Source organism: Macaca nemestrina, chromosome 17, assembly GCF_043159975.1.
Source record: "Macaca nemestrina isolate mMacNem1 chromosome 17, mMacNem.hap1, whole genome shotgun sequence".
NCBI classification, from domain to species: domain Eukaryota; kingdom Metazoa; phylum Chordata; class Mammalia; order Primates; family Cercopithecidae; genus Macaca; species Macaca nemestrina.
Window position 1 is genome coordinate 16,393,720 of NC_092141.1, and position 27,803 is coordinate 16,421,522.

A 27,803-nucleotide genomic window follows, 5' to 3' on the forward strand; every position below is an offset into this window, starting at 1 on the left:
AAGGTGCATACATCTTAGAGACTGCAGAGCAGGAGAGGCATTTCTGATGACAGCGTCAATTAATGACTTTACAAATTTAAGTCCATCCTAACAAAAGCCCCTTAAGACCTTATTAGAGGTAATTTTTGTAAATTATTGAGGACTACAAATCTTAATTAGCTTCTCAGGGAGTTGTTATTTTTTTTTTTGGGGGGGGATGGAGTCTCGCTGTTGCCCAGGCTGGAGTGCAGTAGCACAATCTCAACTCACTACAACCTCCACCTCCCGGGTTCAAGCGATTCTCCTGGCTCAGCCCCCCAAGCAGCTGGGATTACAAGTACACGCCACCACACCCGGTTAATTTTTGTATTTTTGGTAGAGATGGGGTTTCACCATGTTGACCAGCCAGGCTGGTCTTGAACTCCTGACCTCAGGTGATCCACCCACCTCAGCCTCCCAAAGTGATGGGATTATAGATGGGATTATAGGCCACCGTGCCCAGCCAGCCTCAGGGAGTTGCAATCTACATTTCAGTCACATCACTTTAAACTTCACAGAGCTTACTTTTCCTTTTCATGTCTGAGGAAAACTACATCTCAGCAGACAGGTAATTTGCCCAAGACTAAACAGCCAAGAGGTAAATAGAGTAGCCCCTCTTTCTAGCTATTCCACCCTGGCTCCAATGCCACCGGAAACCAAAATCGGTATCTCTGAGATAGGCTACACTGTTACAAGGTATCAGGTTAACCAAATTCAATTGCCAACATTCCACCTGACAGCTAGGCATGGTCAGCCACTAGCCTCCCCATAGAGCAAGGCTTACCTTGTGGCAGGCTCCTTGCTCCAATACTCAGCTGCCAAACATGCTGCTGATATCTTCACGAATTTGCAACCTAGGTGAATATAGCAATTAGGTCACCGTTCAGACAAGTTTTACTCCTGGGAACCAGCAAATGGTGAAGACTTAACTGCAATCAGACAGGAGTAGTTTTCGTCAGTTATCGCTTCTGACGGCACTTCCTATTAGTGATTTCATCAGAGCAGTCAAGCACCTCACAACTCTCCAGTACTGCTCGAGATCTAGACCCTACCTGAAAAATCTAACGCTGCCACTGGAGACATTTCTTAAAGAAGGAGTTTGCTTCTGCCTATCACTTTGCTTTAAATGCAGTTCTAGGTTAGGAATGTGGGCAGCCATCTCCAGTGTCTATTTCAGTTTCATCATATGCAATGATTTGACACATTATCCTCAAGTGTATAAAACACCTAAACGTAGAAAACTGTCAAAACGCCAATTTTCGTGCATTCAAGATGACAAAACTACGTTCCATGTTAAACCCTACCCCAGAGGGCCTCTTACCTCATGGCTACCCCGTCTTCAGCACTCTGCGGTGGGCAGGCAATCTGAAAGAGGGAGTGAAGGACAGGAATTCAGGGCAGGTTCTGGCAGTTATGGTCAACTAAGTTGTAGAGGTTTCAGCGACTGCGGTCAGATAGACGTTAAACGTCGTCAGTTATCGCTTCTGACGGCACTTCCTATTACAAGTATCATCAGGACAGTCAAGTAAGTCTTCCAGTAATCCCGTTACAATCTTACCGACGTACACCGCCCTCGGGGTACCCCAAACTGCAAGCCGACACCAACTTACCCAGCTCTCTCGGGTTTGCACACTCCCCACGGCGGGCCGGAGAACCGGGTCCCGGCCTTCGCAGACTCCAGGCTCTGGCAGATGTGGCCCTACCACAAAAGGGTGATCCATGAGCCTCATCCACGGCAGCCGGATTCAGCCCCCCGCTGCCCTGCCAGGCTGTCCAACACCGGGCCGAAGGCCACGCGAGCGCAGGAGGCGGGGAGCCACGCCATCTCAACAGCTGCCCTCTGCCCTCTAACCAGGCTTCCCGGGAACATCTCCCCAGAGACCACAGAAGCTCGAGCTCTTTATTTGCTTTTGCCCCCAGCTACCACCCCCAGATTCGCGGAGACCCTACCTCCATAACAACGGGAATGAAAAGGTCACAACTTATGCGCTCCAGGCCCTTAAGGAGTCGGGATATCCTATTCGTCACAAAAGGAGGGGGACGCTGGCAAAGACTCATGGGAACTTTCCGCCAAGTAGCGATGCAGACCGGCGCGCAACCCAGGGCTCCCCCTCCTGTTGAGCCTATGGTCTCTTCCACAGCCCCAGGAATTCTGGGTCACAACACGCGGGCGAGTTCCAAGGCGCCTGCGCGAGGGCTGGAGCGCGCGTTTGGGCCCCGCCTCTGCCACGCCTTAGGTGGGTGGTTTAGGGCCAATTACTTATTCTCTGTGAGCTTCCGATTGGTCATCCAGAAGACGGAGACACCGGCGCCCCGGAAGATCACATAAGATAACACACGTGAAAGCCTATAGAACCGTGGCACACAGCAACCATTCATCCTAGTATCTTCTCCTGAACTATTGAGCATCGCCAAATACTTTCCCCACAGCACCATATCCACGGGGCCTCTCAAACCCCTGCGCACTGGCCACCCTCATTACTCCTTCAGCACGACCTTTAGGGAACGAGCTGACGTCTTATCTGGATCCACGTCCATCCTCTGTTCGCCTCTGGGGTAAAGCTCTGCCCACCTTCTTTCTTCTCATTCCTTGGGGCCTCATCCACCTATGCCCCTGTCTCACTTTGCATGGAAAACTCTCTCTATACTGAAGCTTTCCTTTCAGCCTATGAACATACTCAGCTCTCTCCTTGAAAAATAATGCATGCAACCACGTTTTGCACACACACGTTATACCAAGGGAGCGAAATTCATTCTGACTGCAAGAAACTGGGAAGGCAATCATAACACCTTTTGAGCTGGCCTCAGAAATAGTGTAGGGTTTTTTGTTGTTGTTAGTTTTTGTGTTTGTTTGTTTGTTTTTTTTTTTTTTGAGACGGAATTTCTCTCCTGTTGCCCAGGCTGGAGTGCAATGGCGCGATCTCCGCTCACCGCAACCTCTGCCTCCCGGGTTCAAGTGATTCTCCTGCCTCAGCCTCCCGAGTGGCTGGGATTACAGGCATGTGCCACCACGCCCGGCTAGTTTTGTATATTTAGTAGAGACGTGGTTTCTCCATGTTGGTCAGGCTGGTCTCGAACTCCTGACCTCAGGTGATCTGCCCGCCTCAGCCTCCCAAAATGCTGGGATTACAGGTGCCTGGCAAGAGTAGGGTTTTAATGGAGGAGGGGGCTTCCAGCAAGAGCCAGGTTAAGGGATCAAGCACGAGGTCCCTCGGCCTGCCTGTATTTGGGGAGAGTGCTAAGGAGGGAGGGGCAACAGAGGTGGAGGGGAGGAGGTGTCTGGAAATGCTTGGGCAAAACCGTGGGGGTCTCAGGATGCCAGCTAGGGCATTCTGTGGGTACTGGGGAGCCTCTCAGGCCTTCAGAGCACAAAAAGGACATGTTTGTCTTGTATCTTAGGAAGGCCTCTCTGGCTGCCCTGCAGAGAATGGCTTGGGAGGGGGGGAATTGAGCAAGAAGCCCAGTAGGAAGAGAAAGCAAGAGAGGTGGCTTTAACGGATTTTCCCAGGTGCCTGCCCGAAAGCAGGGAGGGTGTGGAAAGCAAAGGGTGTCGTGGTGGAGAGAGAGGAGAGGTGGTTGTTGGCACATGTCCACCACCATATATCTGCCACAATGGGCACAGCACCTCAGCCAGCTGCCTGCACCCAGGAAGAGGGCAGTCTCCAGACTTGAGGACGTGGGGCTGAGGGTGGGGACACAGCAGCTGAGGGTCTCTGTGCCCAGGCAAGGGCAGGAGCAACCTAGTCCCATACACAGACCTGTGTACACAGAGAGGTGCAGACATTACCAGCTCTATGGGTCCCAGCAACTCTGCTCAAATAATGTTTCCAGAAGAGTTAGTGAAAATATATATTTGCCACCAGAATTCACTGGGACCCCAGAGCCAGCAGATGTGGCTGGAAATATCCCCTGCTGTGTCCTCTGGCCTCCTGCTGCATCTGGGCCATCAGTTGGACTGGAGAGGCTGGAGGGGCACATGGTCTTCCTCAGAGGCACCATCTTCATCCTTGGGTGGGGACACCAGGACAGGGTTCTTGAGAGTTCCTGTTAACAGATGGCAAGCACTGTGGCTTAACCCTTGAGTGTGTCCCCAGGAAGCAGGCACCAGGGAAACAAGGGGCCACAGTCATGAAAACACGTCATGCCATGGGGACAGCCTCAGCAGTTCTGGAGGCCAGCAGTCCCTCTCCCTGCTTCCCTCACTCCACAAGCATTTCCCAATCCCTTGCCATGTCAGGGGCTTCCCAACACCCCCAGGAGCTTAAAGTGCCTGGAGGTGACAGACTTTGTGTCAGAGATCAGAACACCTGAGACATGCTGGGGGGAGCTCAGAGGAGAGACGGGACCCATCCCGCAGGGGAGGTGGCAGATTTGGACACCCAGAGGGGAGGAAGAGCGCTTCTGACAGACAAATCCAGAGATGAACCAAGGAAAGCAAAGAACAAGGGGCACTGCAGACGCCACCTTGGATAGAGGTGTGGGCAGTGGGTCAGACAGCTTTGGGCCCTGACCTCCGCTCTGAGGAGTGCAGCCTTCCAGGCAGCGGGAGGCATTGTGTAGTGTGGGCTGCATGTAGTTTTTGTCCACATTAGCAGGACTGGAATGGGATAAGGTGCAGGCTGGGCCGCCCTGCAGTGGTGCAGAAGCAGAAGTGAGAGGCAGGGCAGAGGGATGAGTGGCCGCCTGAGAGGTCAAGGACACTCAGCTCCAGGTGGGAGAGCCGGTATAGCGGGGGGAATAGGCTGAGACTCAAGGCCTTCTACCTGGGAAAGGAGGGGGTGGGGTGACATACATGTGACCTGCTGGGGCAACCCCAAGGCTGCTCCTGTTGGGAATGTCACATTGGAGGCCCCAGCAGGCAGTGGGGTGTGGAGTGCTTGGGGCAAGATGAGGGAGGGACAAGGTGACTTTCAGAGGTGACTTTCCTGGCATTGTAGTGAAGGGAGGGAGATGCAAAGAGAGGGTGAAGGGAAACCTGTTTGTATGTGAGGCCATGGTCACGGCCCAGGAGCCTGGGAAACCAGCAGGCTGTGGGGCACAAGAGGCCAGAGTAGCCTCCCTACAACAGGGGCCACGGGTGACTCAGGAGGCTGTTGTGGGGCGCAACAGGCACAAGCAAGTGAAATTTGTCAGGAAAGAGATGGAGAAAGGAGAGGAGGTGAACCAGTGGAAGGTGGGAGCTATTGAAGGTTCTAGAAAGAAAGGGTATGCAGGGGAGACAGCTAATCCTCAGGCCTCTGAGGGTGGGAGGAAGGAACAGATCTTGGTGGAGGCAGCAGGGTGGGGATAGGAGGGGCCATCACTACACTAGAACAGAGAGGACACAGGCCACGGACATGGGGGAGGCATGGGAAGTGGTTTCTCAGAGGTGGGGGATTTGGGGTGTGAAGGAGCTGAGGGCCTATGCAGGGCAGTTCCTCTGAGGGTCCAGGGAGATGGTGCCTCTGTTGTGGGCTGCGCTGTGACACAGCCCTTCCTAACTTATTCCCCTGCTGAGTCCCCAGGCTCAGCTCAGGCCTGGCTGGGGACAGACCCTTGATAATCAATTGAATGGGCAAAGGGTGTGACTGGCTGGCATCGGAGAGAGGGCAGCCAGAGGCTGGGCTGGTGGAAGCGCTAACAGCCTCAGGTTTTCCCTGGTTCCTGCCTGAAAGCAAGGTGTGGGTGGAAAGGAAAGGAGAAAACCACTGTTTTAAGGAGGCAATCCCTGTAAGAGGAGCTGGTGTGTGGGGATCTGCAAAGTGACTATGAGGAGGTCTCTGGGTCCTGCCCCAGACTCTCCAAGGCTTTGTGGCCAAGCAGCAGAGACACACACCCCAGGGCAGAGGCTCCAGTCACCAGGCTACTTACGAGGGACGCCTGCCCCTGACGGGTCCTCACACAGCGTAGGCAGCGTCTGCTCCCACGAAGCCCAGTTCACCTCCTCCACCCTGAAGGCAACAGAGGAGCTCTGAGGTTTGCCTGCTTTGACCGTGCCCCCCCACCCCAGAGAGGGGCCTGGCCCCCCAAATTGGGAGACTATGCAGAGATTCTCTGGTGGACACAGAGGCCCTGAGGAGGACAGGCTTTCTCTCTGCAGGGTTCTGGGCCACCCACTTGGAGCCCTGTCCTGTGAGGCAGGTGCCCACTTGCAGGAATCAGCATCCATCGCTTCTGGCTGCTCACAGCAGCCTGGGTTGCCCAGAGCAACTAGAAAAGAGGAATTCAGATCAGGTGTATCTGTGCTTCCGGGTTCTGGGGACTTTCATGGCTGTTCCTCACGCCTGAGACTCTGCTTTCTCTGCTCATCTGCTCATCTGCTCTCTCTGCTCTCTGCTCTCTCTGCTCTCTCTGCTCATCTGCTGCCTCACGACAGTATCTGTTTTTAGCTGTGTGTTTGTCACTAGGTTCCCTCTCCCAGTGTCCCAGCCTTTCCTGGACACAGAAGGGCACGTTCTCCATGGAAGGGGTTGTAGCTCCAAGATCAGGCTGGCAGAATTGGAGGTGGGGGGACACAGAGCAGCCAGGGCAAGGCTAGAGTGCTGGGAACCCAAGGGTCCCTCTGACTTCTTGGCCTCCTTACTGTACCACATTTCAGGCTACAAGGAGGAGTCTGAGATCACCAGGAGGGGATCTTCAGTTTAAGCCACTAGGACAGGCAGATGGCCAGTCATGTGGCAGCCATGGCTTGTGAGATCCAGACCCCTGACCTCACCTGCTCAGGCTCAGTCCCTGGTGCTCTTTGTACCTGCCCCTCCCACCAGACCTGGCTCCTGGCAGCTGTGCCCTGCACTGCAGTGGGGGCCCCAGGGATTGCTGGACAGGAGGGCCAGGAGACCCTCTCGCCACTCACTCACCTGAAGCACCAGCGCTCATCGGCGCTGCCATCTGGCTTAGTGCCGACGGTCAGCATCACGCCTGCCCGCTGCTGCTTCTTCCTGCACCACCAATAGCCATTCTCCATCTCCAGGACAGAGATGGCTTTCTGGGGACAAAGGATGCATCAGACAGAACGTCCTGGGACCCTGCCTGGGGGCAAAGGCACACAAGGCAAGCGGAGCAGGAAAGTGCCCCGCAGCACTTCACAGTATAACCCAAAGTCAACTAAACACACGGATTAGAATCCGGCTCCAACATCCGATTACCTGTGTGGGGTTGGGCCCTCAGCCTCTCTGCATCTCAGTTTCCCCATTTGTAGACTGAGAACAAAGTGCCTCAGACAGCTGATGGGAAGTCTGTACGTTATAAGTACTTGACAGATACTTGTTCTTACATCGTTCAGGCTCCAGATGGCCACACCACCAGGGACAGAACTTCATTTGCTCACCCCACACATGTGCCTGCCCAGAGGCATACCAGTGAGTCAGGTGGGGCACAGAACCTTGCAGAGGAGGGCACCGAGGCTCAGAGGAGATAAATGACTTCCCCAAGATCAACAATGAATTAGCAGCAGAGTGGGGCATGGTGGCTCACACCTGTAATGCCAGCACTTTGGGAGGCCAAGGCAGGTGGATCACCGGAGGTCAGGAGTTCAAGACCAGCTTGACCAACATGGTGAAACCTTGTCTCTACTAAATACAAAAAGTTAGTGGGGGTGTGGTAGCACATGCCTATAATCCTAGCTACTTGGGAGGCTGAAGTGGGAGAATTGCTTGAACCCAGGAGACAAAGGTTGCAGTGAGCCAAGATTATGCCATCGCACTCCAGCCTGGGCAACAAGAGCAAAACTCTGACTCAAAAAAAAAAAAAAAAAAGAAACTGGACAACAATGATGATAATAGTAGCTGGTGGCACATTGAGCACCTACTTGGTGCTGGACACTCTCCTGAGTACATCTATGAGCTTCTTAAGGAGGAGGGAGTAATCCCAGCACTTTGGGAGGCAAAGGTGGGAGGATCACCTGAGGCCGGGCAACATAGTGAGACCTTCTTCAAAAAAAAACAAAAAATAAAAATATTAGCCAGGTGTGGTGTCAACTGCCTGTAACCTCAGCTACTCAGGAGGCCGAGGCTGCATTGAGCCGTGATTGTGCCACTGCACTCCAGCCTGGGTGACAGAGCAAGACCTTGTCTCCAGGGAAAAAAGGAGGAGGAAGACTCTGACAACGCAGAGCTGCCCAACCCGGCACCCCTTGGCTAGGGAAGGCCCACCTCCGCGGGATGCAGAGCACTCCCCACCACCTGAGTGCGGGGTGGGGTGGGGTGGGGGCAGGGAGCCTCTCTGGTGGCACCTGCAGCTTCCAGATGCTCCAGCTGTCAGTGGCGACACTGTTGACGGTCTCGCTCATGAGGGCGATGAGCATGTTGAGCAGCAGGATGTAGGTGAGCAGCACGTAGGCCAGCAGCAGCAGCAGCACCATGCCACGGAAGTGCAGCTGTTCCTGGAAGGCCAGCTCGCCCATGCCGATGGTGAATTTGAAGAGCTCCAAGGAGGCTTCCAGGATACCCCCGTACAGAGCCCTGTTGCCCTCATCCTCCTGTCCCTCCACGGGCTGCACCGACTCTGTGGCATTGGGGCCTGTAGGAGCTTCAGGACGCCAAGCCTCCTGGCTCAGGCTCACCAGGGCTATGGGATGAAGGGAGAGGGGTCCTCAGCCCAGGAGACCGGCAGGCAGCCTTGAGAGTATACAGGGTGGACAAGGAACGTGGGGAAGGGGAAGGGGGCCGGAGGGAGCCTTTACCTACAGCGAAGCCGAAAAGGAAGACTAAGTAGATCAGAAGGAAGCGCAGCAGGTCCCGCAGGATGACCTGGAACACATGTGCCCAGGGGCCAAAGTGGGTAGCTGGGCCACCAGTCACGGCCCCAGACCCCTGCCTCACCCACAGCAGCATGTTTCCCGTGTACACTGAACATATGCACACATACTTATGCATACATGGGCCCTGTGGAGCCACACTGAGCAGAGGAGTCTTCTAAAAATATATCTCAGATCTGGCTGGGTGCAGTGGCTCATGCCTGTAATCCTAGCACTTTGGGAGGCTGAGGCGGGCAGATTACCTGCGGTTGGGAGTTCAAGACCAGCCTGGCCAACATGGTGAAACCATTTCTACTAAAAATACAAAAAATTAGCCGGGTGCAGTGGCGTGCCTGCGCCTGTAATCCCAGCTACTCGGGAGGCTGAGGCAGGAGAATCGCTTGAACCCAGGAGGCAGAGGTTGTGGTGAGCCAAGATCACGCCACTGCACTCCAGCCTGGGCTACAGGGTGAGACATCGTCTCAAAATAATAATAATATATGTATGTATATATGTCTCAGATCACATTGTTTTCCTGCTTAAAACTTTCCAGTAGCCAGGCATGGTGGCACAAGCCTACAGTGCCAGCTACTCAGGAGGCTGAAACAGGAGGATTGCTTGAGCCCAGAATGTCAAGGCTGCAATGAGCTATGATCATGTCACCGCACTCCAGCCTGGGTGACAGAATGAGTCCCATCTCAAAAAAAAAAAAAAAAAGAACAACCTTCCAGGGTCACAAAATTAAATATAGAACTACCGTATGACCCAGCAATTCCATTTCTGGGTATCTATATGCCCAAAAGAATTGAAAGCAGGGACTCTAACAGATACTTGTACACCCCTGTTTATAGCAGCATTATTCACAAAGATCAAATGGTGGAAGTAACAGGTGACTGGATCGACAGATGAATGGATGCACAAAATGTGTATCTACACAATGGGATACTACTCAGCCTTAAAAAGGAAGGAATTGCTGGGTATGGTGGCTCAGCCTGTAATCCCAGCACTTTGGGAGGCCAAGATGGGTGGATCACCTGAGGTCAGGAGTTCAAGACCATCCAGGCCAACATGGAAAAACTTCATCTCTACTAAAAATACAAAAAACTTGCCAGGTGTGGTGACACATGCCTGTAGTCCCAGCTACTCGGGAGGCTGAGGCAAGAGAATCGCTTGAACCTGGGTGGCAGAGGTTGCAGTGAGCCAAGATTGTACTACTGCACTCCAGCCTGGGCAACAGAGCAAGATTCCATCTCAAAAAAAAAAAAAAAGAAGGAATTTCTGACATATGCTACAACATGGCTGATCCTTGAGGACATTATACTGAGTAAAATAAGCCAGACATTAAAGGACAAATACTGTATGATTTCACTTATACAGCGTAGCTATGGTTGTCAAATTCGTAGAAACAGAAAGTAGAATGGTGGCTTCCAGGGACCGGGGAAAGGAGAGAATGGGGAGTTGTTTTTAATGGGCATTGAGTTTCAGTTTGGGATGACACGAAAGTTCTGGAGATGGATGGTGGTGATGGTTATACAACAGTGTGAATGTACTTAATGACACTTAGCTGTATGTATTTTTTTTTTTTTTTTTTTTTTTTTTTTTTTTTTTTGAGACAGAGTCTCGCTCTGCCGCCCAGGCTGGAGTGCAGTGGCGTGATCTTGGCTCACTGCAAGCTCCGCCTCCCGGGTTCACGCCATTCTCCTGCCTCAGCCTCCCGAGTAGCTGGGACTACAGGCGCCCGCCACCTCGCCCGGCTAGTTTTTTTGTATTTTTTAGTAGAGACGGGGTTTCACTGTGTCAGCCAGGATGGTCTCGATCTCCTGACCTCGTGATCTGCCCGTCTCGGCCTCCCAAAGTGCTGGGATTACAGGCTTGAGCCACCGCGCCCGGCCAGCTGTATGTATTTTTTTAAATGGTTAAAATGGGCCAGACACAGTGGCTCACGCCTGTAATCCCAGCACTTTGGGAGGCCAAGGCAGGCAGATCACCTAAGGTCAGGAGTTCGAGACCAGCCTGGCCAACGTGGTGAAAACCTGTCTTTACTAAAAATACAAAAATTAGCTAGGCATGGTGATGGGTGCCTGTAATCCCAGCTATTCGGGAGGCTGAGGCAGGAGAATCGCTTGAACCCAGGAATAGGGGTTTGCAGTGAGCCCAGATCATGCCATCGCACTCTATCCTAGGCAACAAGAGCAAGACTCGTCTCAAAAAAAAAAAAAAAAAAAACAGTTAATTTCTATGTTAGATGCATTTTACTACAATTAAAAAAAAAAAAAAAAGCCTCTGGGGGCCTCCAAATTCCTCCCCATGGAAGGGGCCCCTGGCCCTTCCCTTCCTCCCAACCTCCTCACCTCCACCCTCCTGCCATCTCCCCAGCCACCCAGCCTCCTCGCCCTGTCGCAAGCACCCCAAGCTGCTTCTGGCTCACGGCAGCCATTGCTGTGCCCTCTGCTGAGAATATCTCCTCCTCACCCTGCGGTGGCTGAATCATTCTTTCAGGTCTCAACTTAAACATCCCCTCTTTAGAGAGGCTTCCCAGACCATCCCATCTAAAGGATGCTTGATCCCAGCCATTCCCCATCACATTGTCCTGTGCATTTTTTTTTTCCTTCACAGAATTTAGCAGTGTGGAATGTTCTTAGTTGTTTTCTTAAGGTTTTCATTCCCTCCCACCAGAACATCAGCTTCAGGGGAGCAAGGACTTGTTTTGCTCTCTGCTATATTCCCAACACCTAGAACAGGGCCCGACCCACAGTAGGCACTCCCTAAACATATGCTGAATACATAAATGAACGCAGTTACATGCCCGCGCCCACACATCCCAGGACACAGACACACAGATGAGCTTATGCACATATTCTTTGCTCCTTGCATGTGGAAGGATGCACATGCTCCCGTGTGGACACCTGCAAACACACATATGTGCATGTGTTTGCATGTGCGTGCAGAACCCTGAGAGAGGTATATGCATGCCTGTACTTAAGCTTCCATCCAGCAAGTATCTGGGTGCTGGCACGCAGGCAGATGTACACATGCCCTCCTCTGCCTAGGATAGCTGCGGAGGAAGGCTCTTGCCTGATGAGGCCGAAAGAGTCCCTCTGGACCACCCCCTTCTCTCACCTTCTGGATCATGACACTGTAGATGCCTGTGTGCTGGAAGCCACGTGTATAGTAAAGCAGGTTCAGCCAGCCCAGCACCAGCGCAGACACAAGCAGGGGCAGGTACCACTCGATGGCCAGGAAACACAGCACCTGGGACAGCACTGTGAGCAGGGACTGGAACAGGCTGTATGGGAGCAGGATCCAGGTGGGCTTGCTGGCCACTTGGCTCCCTGAGCCCTCACTGGCCTGCGCTGACCAAGGTCCTGACCTCCATCTTAGGCAAGACATTTAACCTCGGCGGGCCTCAGTTCCCTCCCACTGTAAAATGGGCATAATAATAATGATGCCTGACACAAAGAGTGTTTTCAAGGACTAAGTGAAACAGGTGTGTGCCAAGGCCTAGTAAATGTCACTATCACCATCTACAGTGATAGGAGCACAAAAGGCCCCAGGCTGGACAGCAGTCCAGACTCCTGGGTCTGGCCTGTACACAGGTCCCGACTTCCTGCGCCCCGTATCCTCGGCTCTAAAGTCAACCTGGTGCCTTCTGCCACACCTGCCCCTTCCAGGCCTCAGAGACAGTTGAGGGGAGGAGGAGTGAGAATCCACATACAAGAGGATTTCAAAGTAGCTGTCTATGAACGACATCCAGATGAACAGGTGGCGCCGCCAGAAGTACCACAGCTGCGGAGAAAGAGAGGACAGAGGGCTGTGAAACCTGCTCTCCCGAATGCCCCCTGCTGGCCTGGCTGAGCGGGAGCCTGCCACCCCGGCTAGGGCTAAGTCAGCAGCTTTGGTTTTGGGGGACTCATGAATACTTCTGATAGCTGAGATAGCTTGGGACTCTTTTTCCAGAAAGAGCAGCCACCTACGCAAGGCCGGGGGGTGCAGATGAAGAACCTCTGCACTGCATGCAGGAAGGGGAAGGGCGCCTTTCCCTTCCCTTCTCCCTGGCCTCACAGGGAGCACCCATACCCCAGCCAACCTGGGTTTGGTGCCCAAGTTCTGCCCACTCTAAGGAGGTCCCAATGTCTTGGTGTCCAGCCTGTGTCCTACAGGCTTACAGCATTTCCCACTGAAGAGGCCCTACTGGGTGAATTGGCCTGAACCTCACCTACCCCGGTCTCTGTGCTCCCCAAGAGGGGAACTTCCCAGCCGAGGGGCCTGGCTGGGGACAGGGGCTTCCAGCTCCATTCCTGGGGGAGCAGAGCCTGTACTGCCAAGGAATCAGAGAAGTTATCTGCTACCCCGAGGAACCCCAAAAGCACAGCAGAGGGTTGCCGGGGACTCAGAAAGCAAGGCCAGAACCTCTGGCCCTCAGCTTCGGTGAGGTTGGTTGTTGTGGATGGGACCGGGTATTGTCAGTGAGGGGATGCAGCTAACTTGCTCTAAGCCCCCTGAAGCAGAATTCTAGGTTTACTTCTTGGTGGGAGAAGGGGAGGGGCACTCACCTGGCCCACGAGGAGATAGATCCCCGCTAGCAGGACAAAGATGTGGCCTGCCAGCAGCATGGAGTTTCCAACCTCCGCTTTCAGGTGGGGGGCGGCCTGCTGAAGACACACTCAGATGAGACCTAGGGCTTTGGGTCCTCTCTTGAGCAGCTCACCCTTGAGAGCTGAAGCTGAGGGCCTACTCTGAGCCTGAGCTGTGGAGAACCCCTCAGAACAGCAGGGGAACATGGGCTCCAGGGAAGGACCACCAGATCCTGAGAGGTACATTGTGTAGCATTTCAGTGTGGGGTCTGAAGCCAGACTGCCTGGATTCAGATTCCCTCTCCACACCACTTTCAGCCTGTGTGACCCTGGACAAGTTACTTAACCTCTCTGTGCCTCCCTTCCCTCTACTATAAATTGAGGGTGATTATAATTCACCATCTCAGGGGTTTTGGGGAACATTAATTAATCAACACATGTCCATCACCTAGAATTCTTTTTCACATACAGTGAGCACTCAGCAAATCTTCACTGTATTACTGTTAGCACTGGGGTGCTGGCTCCCATAAGCTTGGGCATGTCACTCCAGCAGCCCATGCCTCAGCACTATTATTGCCCCATCTTCCCCCAGGGTTGTTTCAAGCAGGCCTCCCCCAAGATGTGCCCCCCACCCACCTCCCGCCCTTGCCTTCTTCAGGGCAGGCTGATGGTAGGCAACAGCGGTGAAGATGAACATGTAGATCAGATTACACAGGAAGTTTAAGAAGAACCTGGGGATGAGCAGATCCCATTTCGCCTGCAGCAGTTTGTTCAGGGGCTCCAAAACGACCATTCGGTGTCGGTGCTGGGGTGGGGAGGGGAGAGCCATGGGTACAGTCAACAAGTGCAAATAGGCTGCCCACTCCATGTCAGGATCAAAGCAAGGGCCCAGGAAATGAGGAGAGAGGACAGGGAGCAGGCTTCCACACCCCAGGAACTCCAAAGGACCTCACCCCAACCCTCCCAGCTACAGTGTGATCAAGGGGCTTGCCCTCCAAACGAGATGCTGGTTAACAGAGAGGACCTGGATGGTTGCCACAAGGCCCTTGGCATGATCCCTGTGTTGGATGGGACTGGAGTATGGACTGAGTATGGGCCCAGTGGCCATGGTCAGGGTCATGCCTGCTGGGACATGCAGCCACACCCCCACTGGCACAGGAATGGGGCAGATATGGTCCAGCAGGCAGCCCCAATTTGTGGACCTTGCTGGGAGCTCTGTTGGGTCCTCTATGTGCACCAATGCCCCTGTGGGCTCACCGGACTCTTGCAATGAAAGGCGATGATCTCTAGCACTGAGTTCTCCTCACAGCTGTCCACAGAAGCCAGGTCATACAGCGACACCCGGACAGGCCCATAGCACCACTCGGTGAACTTTCGGGAAAGGTGGCTCAGTCCTGAAAACTCCCGCTGCAGGATATGCCTGAAAATCTGCAGGGTGACCATACGAGCTTGCCTTTACGGTCCCCTCCTGGCACTGATCCTGGGCCAAGACTGGGAAACACCCAGGACCCTGCAGCTGCCCACGGTCTGCAGAGCTGCAGCTGACACGTGCACATGCCCCCATACATGCAGGTCCTTGTGTGTCTAAACTCTTTTTTCTTTTTCTTTTTTTTTTTTTTCAGACGGAGTCTCGCTCTGTCTCCCAGGCTGGAGTGCAGTGGCCGGATCTCAGCTCACTGCAAGCTCCACCTCCCGGGTTTACGCCATTCTCCTGCCTCAGCCTCCTGAGTAGCTGGGACTACAGGCGCCCCCACCTCGCCCACCTAGTTTTTTGTATTTTTAGTAGAGACGGGGTTTCACCGTGTTAGCCAGGATGGTCTCGATCTCCTGACCTCGTGATCCACCCGTCTTGGCCTCCCAAAGTGCTGGGATTACAGGCTTGAGCCACCGTGCCCGGCGTGTCTAAACTCTTAAACACACACACACCCAGCTACATCTGCCCCAGCCTGCCAACCAGCCTGGCTCTTCCTTCCCCCACCCAACCCTGTGGCCTTCCTTGAACTCCTCAAATGGCAGAGAGATCCTTACCCCTGGGGTCTTTGAGGCCCCGGAGATCAGAGTCTACTAGCTGTATCTGTGTGTGCAATTTCATGGTTAGAATCCAGAGTTTTCAGCAGACTAGAAAGTGGTCCCTAATCCAAACAGGTTAGAAAGCATTCTGGTTTCACGCGTGAGGAATGGGAAAGGAGGAACAGATCAGGGCACTGATTTCATAGGCCACACAGCAGTGCCTCTAGACAACAAAGTGAGGTTCACACACCCCAGGGAGCACTCCAAGAAACTTGAGAGGGCAGCAAAAAAGGGTTAAAACTTCTATTTATGTTCATCGTTTCCTTAACCTTTCAGAAATCTCCGCCATAAGCCCATGAGGCCAGCCCTGGTGAGCTATTGGCAAAAACTATTTGAAACAGGCCATTGGTAAGCTATTTGGAACAAAGTGGGGGCCGCCTCATGTTTACTCTTCCTACCAGAAAAAATTCCAGCTAGTCAAAGCCTTAGGCATTAAAAATGCAGCTGCAGGCTGGGCGTGGTGGTTCACCCCTGTAATCTCAGCACTTTGGGAGGCTGAGGCAGGTGGATTTACCTGAGGTCGGGAGTTTGCAACCAGCCTGACCAACATGGAGGAACCCCATCTCTACTAAAAATACAAAATTATCCAGGCGTGGTGGCGCATGCCTGTAATCCCAGCTACCCGGGAGGCTGAGGCAGGAGAATCACTTGAACCCGGGAGGCGGAGGTTGCAGTGAGCCGAGATTGCACCACCGCACTCCAGCCTGGGCAACAAGAGCGAAACTCTGTCTCAAAAAAAAAAAATGCAGCTGCAAAAGTTTGGAAAAGAATATGGGTATGGGCCGGGCGTGGTGGCTCACGCCTGTAATCCCAGCACTTTGGGAGGCCAAGGCGGGTGGATCACGGGATCAGGAGATCGAGACCATCCTGGCTAACATGGTGAAACCCCGTCTCTACTAAAAATACAAAAAATTTGCCGGGCGAGGTGGCGGGTGCCTGTAGTCCCAGCTACTCGGGAGGCTGAGGCAGGAGAATGGCGTGAACCCAGGAGGCGGAGCTTGCAGTGAGCTGAGATCGCGCCACTGCACTCCAGCCTGGGCGACAGAGCAAGACTCTGTCTCAAAAAAAAAAAAAAAAGAATATGGGTATGAAGATTATATGTATACTATATATAATTATAATCTATAATATAATGTGTAATAGTTATATATTATATACATATATATTATATATATAATCTTGTAGCAGGAATTAGGCAATAGCAAAACTAAGGAATCTTAAAGGAAAAGATAATTACACGGCCGGGCGCGGTGGCTCAAGCCTGTAATCCCAGCACTTTGGGAGGCCGAGACGGGCGGATCATGAGGTCAGGAGATCGAGACCATCCTGGCTAACACGGTGAAACCCCGTCTCTACTAAAAAATACAAAAAACTAGCCGGGCGAGGTGGCTGGCGCCTGTAGTCCCAGCTACTGGGGAGGCTGAGGCAGGAGAATAGCGTAAACCCGGGAGGCGGAGCTTGCAGTGAGCTGAGATCCGGCCACTGCACTCCAGTCTGGGCGACAGAGCGAGACTCCGTCTCAAAAAAAAAAAAAAAAAAAAAGAAAAGAAAAGATAATTACACTTGCAGAGTATAAAAATTTTTAAATTCTCTATGGCAAAAAAAAAATCATAAAATTCAAAAAACAAATGATGAACTAGGAAAAATTTTACAAGTGCTATAGTAGACAAAATACTAAATTCATTATAAAGTTATCAATAAATATGCAGAAACAGAATAGCAAAATAGACAAAAGATATAAAAAGGCGATCTCTTAATAAAGAAACCCAAACGACTTTTTAAAATTCCCAATGTTTGGCTGGGCGCCGTGGCTCACGCCTGTAATCCCAACACTGGGAGGCTGAGGTGGGTGGATCACCTGAGGTCGGGAGTTCCAGACCAGCCTGACCAACATGGTGAAACCCCGTCTCTACTAAAAATACAAAAAATCAGCTGGGTGCAGTGGTGCGTGCCTGTAATCCCAGCACTTTGGGAGGTCGACGCGGGTGGATCATGAGGTCAGGAGTTTAAGACCAGCCTGACCAACATAGTGAAACCCGTCTCTACTGAAAATACAAAAAAAAATAGCTGGGCATGGTGGTGGGTGCCTATTATCTCAGCTACTCAGGGGACTGAGGCAGGAGAATTGCTTGAACCCGGGAGGCAGAGGTTGCAGTGAGCTGAGATTGTGTCACTGCACTCCAGCCTGGGTGACAGAGCGAGACTCCATCTCAAAAAAACAAAAAACAAAACAAAACAAACAAAAACAAAATTAGCTGGGTGTGGTGGCACATGCCTGTAATCCCAGCTACTTGAGAGGCTGAGGCAGGAGAATTGCTTGAACCTGGGAAGTAGAGGTTGTGATGAGCCGGGGTCGCGCCATTGCACTCCAGCCTGGGCAACGAGAGTAAAACTCAGTCTCAAAAAAAAAAAAATCCCAATGTTTTATAATGTAATATATTCAATAGTTCATATACAATTTATAAATAAACACACATATATTAGAGGTACATACTGAAAATTTTCTTACTAACAGGAATGTTCCATTGAAAAGCAGAGAAGCCACTGCTCTTCACAACCCCCTGGGCTCTTTCTGCAGAAATTTTGGGGTGAGACCTACTGCTTCCTGCAGAGGGAAAGTGGGAAGGGGACAGCCACTCACCTCGATCTTGCCCTCCTTGGCGGCCAGCTTCAGAGGTGTGAGATCCTGCCGGTTACGGATGTCCTCAAGCTGCACGGTGGGGCAGAGGCGGGCCCCAGCTTGGAGGAGCCCATCGTACATGCTGGTCACCAGTGCGATGTTCTCAGCTGAGTTGTCTGAGATCATCACTAGGGCATGCAGGACAGTGTTGCCCTGGGAGTCAGTGGCCTGCAGGCTGGCGGGCTGGTGTGGGTTCTCCAGGAGGTAGCTTACCACATCCCATTGCTTGGTGCAAGCGGCCAAAGAGAGGGGTAGCTCACCTGCAGGCCAAGAGAGCAGCTTGGGCCCCAGGCCTCCTGCTTTCCATCTGCCTACTCTTCATGCTCCTTGGACAAAAGTCCAGCCCTCCTTGAAGCAGATCAGGCTTCTTTACCACTGAAGGGAGCAGAACAGGGACCAGCCAACCTGCTGCCTTTTGCTGTCTCCTTTGCCAGAGCCCAGGCACGCTGCCTCTTTGTTCAGGCTCTGCTGGTCAAGTCACATGCCAGTGCTAGCAGCCCACTACTCCCTTCCCTGGGTCTGGGTGCATGCCCATCTTGTGGCCAGACGAGGATGAAACATCTCTTATGACAAATTATCTTATGACAAATTAGTGCTGGATGTAGTGATGCAACTGGTAGTCCCAGCTCGAGAGGCTGAGGCAGGAGGATTGTTAGAGCCCAGGAGTTTGAGACTGGCCTGGGCAAAAAACAAACTGCTTTCTCAGGCAGCCTAGTGGTTAGAAGCAGGGTGTCGGGGTCAGACAGACCTAGGTTTAACTGCCAGCTCTGTCATACACTAATCATATGACCTTGAACAAGGCCTTACCCGGTCTTTGCCTCAATTTATCCAAGAAAGGCTCACTCACCGAAATAAAAGCAAGTCCCTTGGCCCTTTTGGAAGAAGCGGCCGCAGGCCTGGGCATGCACGTTGGCCCCATTCTCCACCAGGAGCTTCACACACTGCAGACTCCTCTTCTCAATGGCGATGTGCAGAGCGCTGTGGCCTCGGTAATAGTCATCCGTACACTGGGCATTTACCAGGGGCTGAGGATTGCCAGAGTCCCGGTCGATCTGCAGCAGCGGCAGAATGCAGGCATTGACCCCATCCTTAAGATTCAGCACAGCCTTCATCAGGCACGTCTTACCTGTGGAGCCCTCTGTGGGAAGAAGGGAGGGTAAGGGGTACAGTAGTGCTGAGATCTGGAGCGGCTGGACTGCCCAATAGCTGGTATAGCAAGCCTAGCTCCAAGTACCCCTTGGGAGGATTAAAAGAGGTGCTACACACAACTGATGGGAGCACAACCATGTTATAGGGTATTAAGGCTCCAAGGAACACATAAGCAATACCAACAGGTATGACTACAATTTCTGCCCTACAAACTAAATTTCTTTGTTTTTTCTTTTCTTTTTTTTTTTTTTTTTTGAGACAGAGTCTTGCTCTGTCAGCCAGGCGGAATGCAGTGGCCGCAATCTCAGCTCACTGCAAGCTCTGCCTCCTGGGTTCACACCATTCTCCTGCCTCAACCTCCCCAGCAGCTGGGACTACAGGCGCACACCGCCATGCTCAGCTTTTTTTTTTTTTTTTTGTATTTTTAGTAGAGATGGGGTTTCATTGGTTAGCCAGGATGGTCTCGATCTCCTGACATCGTGATCTGCCCGCCACGGCCTCCCAAAGTGCTGGGATTACAGGTGTGAGCCACCGTGCCCGGCTTAGAAACTAAATTTCTTTTTTTTTTTTTTTTTTTTTTTTTTTTTTTTGAGACGGAGTCTCGCTCTGTAGCCCAGGCTGGAGTGCAGTGGCCGGATCTCAGCTCACTGCAAGCTCCGCCTCCCGGGTTCACGCCATTCTCCGGCCTCAGCCTCCAGAGTAGCTGGGACTACAGGCGCCCGCCACCTCGCCCGGCTAGTTTTTTGTATTTCTTTAGTAGAGACGGGGTTTCACCGTGTTCGCCAGGATGGTCTCGATCTCCTGACCTCGTGATCCGCCCATCTCGGCCTCCCAAAGTGCTGGGATTACAGGCTTGAGCCACCGCGCCCGGCCAAGAAACTAAATTTCTAAGACATAAGTCATCATTCGTGAAATGCTGTCTACACGAGAATATTCAGAGCAGTATTTATACATGACTCCACCACTTAATGTCTCTCTCCACTCTGGCAAGTCACGTGGCCTCTCTTAACCTCAGTTTTCCTTACTGTAAAATGGGGATGTTCCAAGGTTATTGTAAGGTTCAAAGGGAATATAAGGCCAGGCGCGGTGGCTCACGCCTGTAATCCCAGCACTTTGGGAGGCTGAGGCAGGCGGATCACAAGGTCAGGAGATTGAGACCATCCTGGCTAACACGGTGAAACCCCGTCTCTACTAAAAAAAAAAGAAAAAAATTAGCTGGGCATGGTGGTGGGTACCTGCAGTCCCAGCTACTCGGGAGACTGAGGCAGGAGAATAGTGTGAACCTGGGAGGCGGAGCTTGCAGTGAGCTGAGATAGCGCTGCTGCACTCCAGCGTGGGCGACAGAGCAAGACTCTCTCAAGAAAAAAGAGAAGAAAGAAGGAAGGAAGGACGGAAGGAAGGAAGGAAGGGGAAGGAAAGAAGGAAGGAAGGAAGGAAGGAAAAGGGAAGGAAAGAAGGAAGGAAGGAAGGAAAGGAAGGAAGGAAGGAAGGAGGGAGGGAGGGAGGGAGGGAGGGAAGGAAGGAAGGAAAGAAAGAAAGAAGAAAGGAAAGAAAGAAAGAAAAAGAAAGAAAGAAAGAAAGAAAGAAAGAAAGAAAGAAAAAGAAAGAAAGAGAAAGAAAGAAAAAGAAAGAAAGAAAGAAAGAAAGAAAGAAAGAAAGAAAGAAAGAAAGAAAGAAAGAAAGAAAGAAAGAAAGAAAGAAAGAAAGAAAGTCTGAACAGGTGCTGCATGGAGGCTTCATAATCCCAGTACTTTGGGGGGCCAAAGTGAGAGGATCACTGGAGCCCAGGAGTTTGAGACCAGCCTAGGCAACATGGTAAAACCCTATCTCTCCAAAAATAAAAAAGAAGAAAGAAAGAAACTCCAAACAGATGCATTCCCAAACCATTAATAGGGGCCCAGGATGAGAGACTGTGTTTAACCTTGGCTCTATATGTTTCCTTACTGTTGAATCTTCTAGAGTACTTATGTTATTTTTCTGATCAGCCCAAACAATACATATATTTAGATTTTTGGCAAAGAGTGCTTTAGATGGGTTAAGTATATGGTATGCCCATTATATATTATATCTCTTTTTTTTTTTTTTTTTTTTTTGAGACGGAGTCTCGCTCTGTCGCCCAGGCTGGAGTGCAGTGGCGCGATCTCGGCTCACTGCAAGCTCCGCCTCCCGGGTTCACGCCATTCTCCTGCCTCAGCCTCCCGAGTAGCTGGGACTACAGGCGCCCACAACCGCGCCCGGCTAATTTTTTGTGTTTTTAGTAGAGACGGGGTTTCACCGTGGTCTCGATCTCCTGACCTTGTGATCCGCCCACCTCGGCCTCCCAAAGTGCTGGGATTACAGGCGTGAGCCACCGCGCCCGGCCAATATATTATATCTCAACAACACTGTTATTTAAACAAAAAAAAAACAAAAAAAAAAAAAAAAGATTGCTTTGGGTTTCCATTCAGCCACTGCAATGGGCTAATGGGCTAGGGGTGACAGAGGTAGCCAGGAGCTCTGAGGGGTGGGTGGAAGTGGGAGGCACAGCCAAGACCGACAGGAGGCCATCCTTGATTAGCTCTGTCCACAGGGCCCCCCAGCAACCATTCTAGTGGGAGGGCTGCTGAGAACACTCACTCCTCGGCTCCTGACCAGGGATCACACCCACCCAGCCCACCTAACTATCAGCTCACAGGATGCCTAGCCTTGGATGCACAGGGCAGGGTCTACCTGTGTATTCCGAGTCGGTGAGGTACTTGCTGGTCTTGCACAGGTACTCTGGAAGTCCAGCCAGATCCTCAGGGACACCCCGGGAGACCGCATTGAAGAGCCGATCTCGGTCAAATCGGTTTGGATCCGGCTGACTGTGGAGGATGTGGTTTGTGACTTATGCTGGACAAGGACCACAGGCCCCCGCAAAAGCCCTCCATCCCAGGGAGCCCTTTCAGGGAGTCCTGTACACACTGCGCACCCCTCAGGCCCAAGAGCCCAGTGAGAGCCCTTCTGAGGGCCTCTATCCACCTACAGCCAACCAAGGAGACCCCGAGAGGAGGAAAAGGGGCCTGTCCAGGCACTAAGCTGCTTCATCCCCATGACACCAGTCATCACAGACACTTTTCAGCATCAGGTGCTTGTCATGTGCCAGGTGCCTTGATGTACCATCTCTCAACAGCCTCGATATCCCACTGAGTCTCCTCCAGCACACACAACTTGTGGTGGCTCTTGAGCTTGGGCCTGGGTCTGGATAGGGCTGTGGGAGGTCCCTGCAGACTCACAGTGGCTGCATGCTCACTGCCCTCAAAGAAAGAATGGAGAAAACCTCCCTTCTCCTCTCAGAAACCATCTATTAACTACAGAATATTCTGTGTCTTTCATCTTCACTTCAGCCCTGCCGGTCGGAAACCACTCATTTCTCCTTTAGATAAACAAGGAGGTCATGTAGCTTGCCAAAGTCACACAGCGCCAAACTGGGAATCTCAGCAGGGCTGTTTAACTTTAGACCCTGACTCTGAACCCCCAGAGAGATTCTAGGCTTGGCAGCAAGTAATTTCCCAGAAACAGAGCATTACCTGGGCCTAACGCTGGGCCCAATGTTGAAACATATCAGACACCACTGAGAAGGCACACTTAAGGAGAAATCTCTCCCACAGACCCCCGAAGGGGTCTGGTAGCTTATCAGAATCTAGCAGCGTCTGGTGACTGGAAGTGGGAAGGGCATGAGTCATTCCCTCCTGGGCTATGTTACTATTCACAGGGGCCAACTTGCCTCTGGGGCTTCTGGCACCACCACCAGCAGATATGTGAAGACAAATAACAGGGGGTGCTATTCGATGCTTTGTGTACCCTCAGATCCCAGCTTAACTTCTCTTGTGGAATGGGTCGACCAAATAAAAGTTGGTGACAAGGTGACTGTTGGGATCAGTCACTTTTTTTTTTTTTTTTTGGAGACAGAGTCTCACTGACGCCCAGGCTGGAGTATGGTGGCACAATCTCTGCTCACTGCAACCTCTGCCTCCTTGACTCTGGTGGGGATTTCAAGGGTTGACTTTTTAAGCCAACAGCTATGACTGTAATTACAGCCAGGCTTCCCTCGTCAGCACCAGGAAGCCACACATGATCAAGAGGGCTCTATCTGCTGCTGACAGGAGCCCTGTGGACAGTCCGGCTCATAGAAGTGACCAAGTGGGCAAATGACTTTCTGTCACCAGGGTGGCATCATGGTCCTGGGGTAGAGAAGCCCAGCGAGGGCACAGATTGAGGCACTGAAGGCATCGAGGGCCCATCCTGCCTGTGTCGGGCAGGCTCCACAGCTCCCAGAAGCTCCTCACGCAACCTCCCCTACCCTGGTGCTGAATCTGACCACAATCCTCCAACACAAACAGGAAGCAGCTCTAGCCTGGGAGGCCAAAGCTGGTGGCTGTACCTCAAGCACCTCAAGCATCAAGGGAAGAAGGGGCTTCTGTGGCAGTCTAGCCTGGCCCATGAGGATTCTCCAGTCTCACTGGGCAGGCCCCCACCCCAGGCAGGGAGGTAAGGGGTGCCAGATGCAGCAGGACTGGAAGCGGGACTCTCAGGAATATGGGGCTCACACAATCTGAATTGGTGGGAAGACCACAGGAAAAATCAAAGTGCAGATGACTCCAAGCAAAAGCCAGTTATCCTCAATCCCACAGTTCACGTCCCCTGAGTGACAGGCTCAGCCTTGCAGAACTGAGGAGAGCCTGGGACATTTCTAGATGTCCTTGATTCTCACTGGATGGAGTGTGGATCCTGCTGCCTTCCCCAGCAGGGACCATGACAGGGGTGGGAGTTGGCATGAATGGGGGATTTGAGGGTCAGCTGAGGACTTAGAGCTCAAGAATGTATCTCACAAAGAACATGACCTCAGAAGGCAGAAGGCCAAGAATGGAGAAGCCTCTGGAAAGAGCAATGCCAGATAGCAGAGCAGAGGTCAGCCGGTCAGGCCCAGGAGCCATCAGAGGCAGACTGAGGACGCCACAGGTTGTGGGAAGGGGCACTGGTGCTGGGCTGGTCAATGAGTCTCACTCCGGGTTCTCTGCTGGAGCTGGCCAGGGGGCCCCCTTTTCCCTGACCCCACTTGTTGCCTCACCTGGCACCTGTTCCTTTTCCGTACTTGAGGTTCACTTTTATCTGAGGGGCGAATTTCCGGTCCTCACCCTGGAACGGTGACTCCATGGGAGTCAGCCCGCTCCCCAAAGCCGGCTTTACTTCGTCCACCTCAGCGCCATCTTCTTGGCCTCCATCTAATGTCTCCAGCCTGAAAACTGGAGAGCTGGGGGGTACGGTCATCCTAGGAGGAGGAGGCTGCTCAGTCCAGCCAGGACCTCTGTGGAGATGGAGATGTCAAGGGTCCCGTCTTCCTCCCAGCTGCAGGTTGGTGTTGGCCTTACTGGAGCCTGAAAAAGGAGGTATTAGGTTGATGCAAAAGGTTGGGCGCGGTGGCTTACACGTGTAATCCCAGCACTTTGGGAGGCTGAGGCAGGCTGGTCAGGAGTTAGTTCGAGACCAGCCTGACCAACATGGTGAAACCCTATCTCTACTAAAAAAAATACAAAAATTAGCCAGGCGTGGTGGCTTGTGCCTGTAATCCCAGCTACTTGGGAGACTAAGGCAGGAGAATTGCTAAACCCAGGAGCTAAGATGGCACCACTGCACTCCAACCTGGGCAACAGAGCAAGACTCTGTCTCAAAAAAAAAAGGAATTGCGGTTTTTGCCATTACTTCTCATTACTTCTAATGGCAAAAAGCCAAGCGCAAGTAGGTCCACCCGCTGTGTGGGAGCCCAGCCACAATACAGAGGAAGTTTGCCAGGAGGGATGAGGAGCAGGGGTGAGGAGAGGGAGGGAAGCCCGTGGTGTGAGGAACAGGGAACCAACAGGGCCACCCCTTTGATGTTGTCCCCCAGGAGAGCCATGACTGTCCCCGACTTTTCCTCTGGGACTTCCTGGTATCTGAGGGGTCGCAACCCCTGTTCCCATTTGCATTAACAGCACAACACTTTCTTCACACAACATCTTGCCTGGCGGCCAATATTCCAACAGAGAAAAGTACGATGGCTGGGATGGGGCCAGTCACTCAACCCCTCACCACAGAAGGGGAGCTCCAAGGAGAAATAATTGGGAAAACCACTAGACTATCAAGCCCTTCATTTTGCTGCCAAGACTACTAAGGCTTAGAAGGGGGAGTGGCTTTCCCAAGGTCACCAGTCGTTGGCAGAGCCGGATCTGACACCATGCGTCTACCATGAGGTTCCTCTTCCGTTCTCAAAGTCTTTCAGGGTCTATCTATATTTTCAGTCTGATTCAGCTCTGAAGGCATCGAATGCCACCTCTGTGCCTCAGGGCCTCTGGGGGCTTCACGAGGGGAGGGAGGCCCCTAGCCTGTGGCCCAGGCTGTCTCCACCACCCTACCTTGGGCCTTAGGCTGGCCTAGGAAGCTCAGCAAACAGCACAATCTCACCCTCACAGGAAAACTGAAACCACAGCCTCCATCACTTGGCAAGGGTGGGGCCTCAGTCAGGGATGGGCAACCCCCGTGGGCCCAGTGAGCAGGATCAGAAAGAAGAAAAACAAGTCAGAGAGTGATAAAGAGACAGAAGCGTGGAGAAGGGGGCCGGGGGCAGACAGCAGAGAGGAGCAGCAGCAGCAGAGGGAAGTGGAGAGGGTAGGCTGGGATCAGGCCCTGGGGACCCGCGTGGGCATTTTCCCATGGAAATATGGGAGGCGGGGAGCTACCTGACTGCCTCAGTTTGCAGATGTGACCCACCACCCTTTCTACGCACACTGGGGCAGGAGGGCATCCTTTCTGTTTCGTACCATTTAGCCCATCTCTGTCCCCAACCAAACCCTGGCCCATTCCTCCAGCCCAAGACTCCCAAGCCTCAGCAGCAACAGCTGTCTGTCCAGCCCCTACCCCACCTCCTGGGACCCCCACCCACCCTGGCAGCAGAGGAAGGGGTGTGGAGGTCCAGGGAGAGGGAGCCGGAGCCCCACACAGACCCTGACTCCAGGCTGTAGAAGCCAGGAGCCCACTAGCCTTCCCCGCCCCATCATTCGCTGTCAGGCTTGGGGACCCGGCCCCCTCCAACATCCCCAGCATTGCTCACCGACTTACTGCGCAGGCTGAAAGCAGGGTGTGGCGGCTGCTGGGATCCTGGAGCTTCTCGGTGGCGGGGGCTGCGGGAGGAAGTGAAGCGGGGAGGGGCTGCGGGCGCTGACAGCGGAGGAGCCGCGGAACCTCCCTCCCCAGCTCTGAGCACTGAGCTCCAGCAAGCAGGTTCTGGTCTCTGGGTCACCCTTAGCCCACCTGGCCAGCCGGCACGGTGGAGAGTGGGAGCTTAACTCTCCCCTGTCAGGACAGGCTAGCCACCACAGACTGACCATCTGGACACACCCTGCTGCGAATCAGGCCCCGCCCCCACCCCTCCTCCATCTAACCACTAAGGTCTCAGGTGGGGGTGGGTAACAATCAGAGGCAGCCCTTGGATGCTGGGGCCTTGCCTCCCATGGAAGCTGCCATGGATGGGGGATTCTTCCCCAAGTACACTGACAGCTATCCCCTCCCATTCTCCACCACCACACCCTTCCAGCAGCCGTATGGCCCATAAATGGGCTTGAGTTGACCCACAGCAGGGGAGAGAGCTGATGTGGACAGCCCCCAGGGAGAGGCTCAGCCCAGCAGATGCCCTTGGGAATGCAGTCCCACCCACCCATTCACCCAGCAGTTGGGGGACTTTCCCACCTCCCAGGACCTTCCCCCAGCCTCCTGACCCCAGGACTCATGGCTAAAGTTCCCCTAAAGATGCTCCCAGCACCAGCCAGCAGGTGGAGACAAGGAGGTGGGCACACACTGCTAAAATCAGACCTCACCACCGACTGGGCCCTGGTCTGGACTCAGTCTTGGAGCTTGGGGACCCAGCCGCCACCGAAGTAGCCTTAGGACTCCCTCTCCCTCACTCCCAAAACCTGGCATCAGCTCTGCCTCCAAAATTCGTCTTTCTGCTTGGTCCAAGCCACAATCATTGCTCCCCTAGGCAACTGCAGCCACCTCCAAACTGGTCTCCCTGCTTCATTCTTGCCCCACACTCATAATCCATTTCTCCTTATAGCAACTGAAGTGACCTTTTAAAAATGGGAACCAAGTCCGGGCGCGGTGGCTCACACTTGCAATCCCAGCACTTTGGGAGGCCGAGGCACATGGATCACTTGAGGTCAGGAGTTCAAGACCAGCCTGACCAACATAGTGAAACCCCATCTCTACTAAAAATACAAAATTAGGCCAGGCGCAGTGGCTTACGCCCCTAATCCCAGCACTTTGGGAGGCCGAGGTAGGTGGATCACTTGAGGTGAGGACTTCGAGACCAGCCTGGCAATATTGTAAAACCCAGTCTCTACTAAAAATTTAAAAATTAGCTAGGCGTAGTGGTGCATGCCTGTAATCCCGGCTACTTGGGAGGTTGAGGCAGGAGAATCGTTTGAACCTGGGAGGCAGAGGTTGCAGTGAGCCAAGATTGTGCCATTGCACTCCAGCCTGGGCAACAAGAGCAAAACTCTGTCTCAAAAATAAATACATAATAAAATGACAGTAAACATTCAGTTCT

General features: G+C 52.8%; 1 protein-coding gene, 2 non-coding genes and 1 pseudogene across 6 annotated transcripts; all 4 read right to left on the reverse strand.

The window, feature by feature from the left end:
- Positions 1-798: 798 nt before the first annotated feature.
- LOC105491095 (putative uncharacterized protein LRRC75A-AS1, mitochondrial) lies at positions 799-1,962 on the reverse strand (annotated as a pseudogene).
- On the reverse strand, positions 952-1,022 carry LOC112428255 (small nucleolar RNA SNORD49). Its single transcript, XR_003020242.1, has one exon. It is a non-coding gene; the product is annotated as a small nucleolar RNA SNORD49 (small nucleolar RNA).
- Positions 1,467-1,538, reverse strand: LOC112428249 (small nucleolar RNA SNORD49). The gene has a single exon (XR_003020236.1). It is a non-coding gene; the product is annotated as a small nucleolar RNA SNORD49 (small nucleolar RNA).
- A 1,891-nt stretch (positions 1,963-3,853) lies between the features above and the next one.
- Positions 3,854-26,584, reverse strand: LOC105491107 (transient receptor potential cation channel subfamily V member 2). Of its 4 annotated transcripts, none has more exons than XM_071082389.1 (15): positions 26,318-26,583; positions 24,294-24,600; positions 21,914-22,047; positions 18,903-19,193; positions 18,017-18,315; positions 14,563-14,733; positions 13,955-14,110; positions 13,285-13,383; positions 12,447-12,517; positions 11,852-12,017; positions 8,678-8,744; positions 8,228-8,562; positions 6,855-6,982; positions 5,869-5,948; positions 3,854-4,062 (listed from the first exon to the last, which is right to left on the reverse strand). In XM_071082389.1, exons 2-15 carry the CDS (start codon positions 24,491-24,493, stop codon positions 3,965-3,967), a joined length of 2,295 nt encoding a protein of 764 aa, XP_070938490.1. In that variant the 5' UTR covers positions 24,494-24,600; positions 26,318-26,583; the 3' UTR covers positions 3,854-3,964. The 4 variants fall into 4 exon arrangements, 3 of the variants coding, with proteins under 3 accessions (XP_070938490.1, XP_070938491.1, XP_070938489.1); XM_071082390.1 differs by having other exon boundaries at positions 13,285-13,380; positions 26,310-26,583; XM_071082388.1 differs by having other exon boundaries at positions 26,310-26,583.
- Between the last annotated feature and the right edge of the window lie 1,219 nt (positions 26,585-27,803).

Bases quoted from the DNA above. Each gene is read 5' to 3' on its own strand.
- LOC105491107 (XM_071082389.1), bottom strand. From the start codon at position 24,493: ATGACCGTACCCCCCAGCTCTCCAGTTTTCAGGCTGGAGACATTAGAT. The intron at 12,518-13,284 runs GTGAGTGCCCCT...CTTTCTCCGCAG, and splicing joins TCTATCTCCTCGTGGGCCAG to CTGTGGTACTTCTGGCGGCG. The intron at 8,745-11,851 runs GTGAGAGAAGGG...CATGTGTTCCAG, and splicing joins ACAGTGTCATGATCCAGAAG to GTCATCCTGCGGGACCTGCT.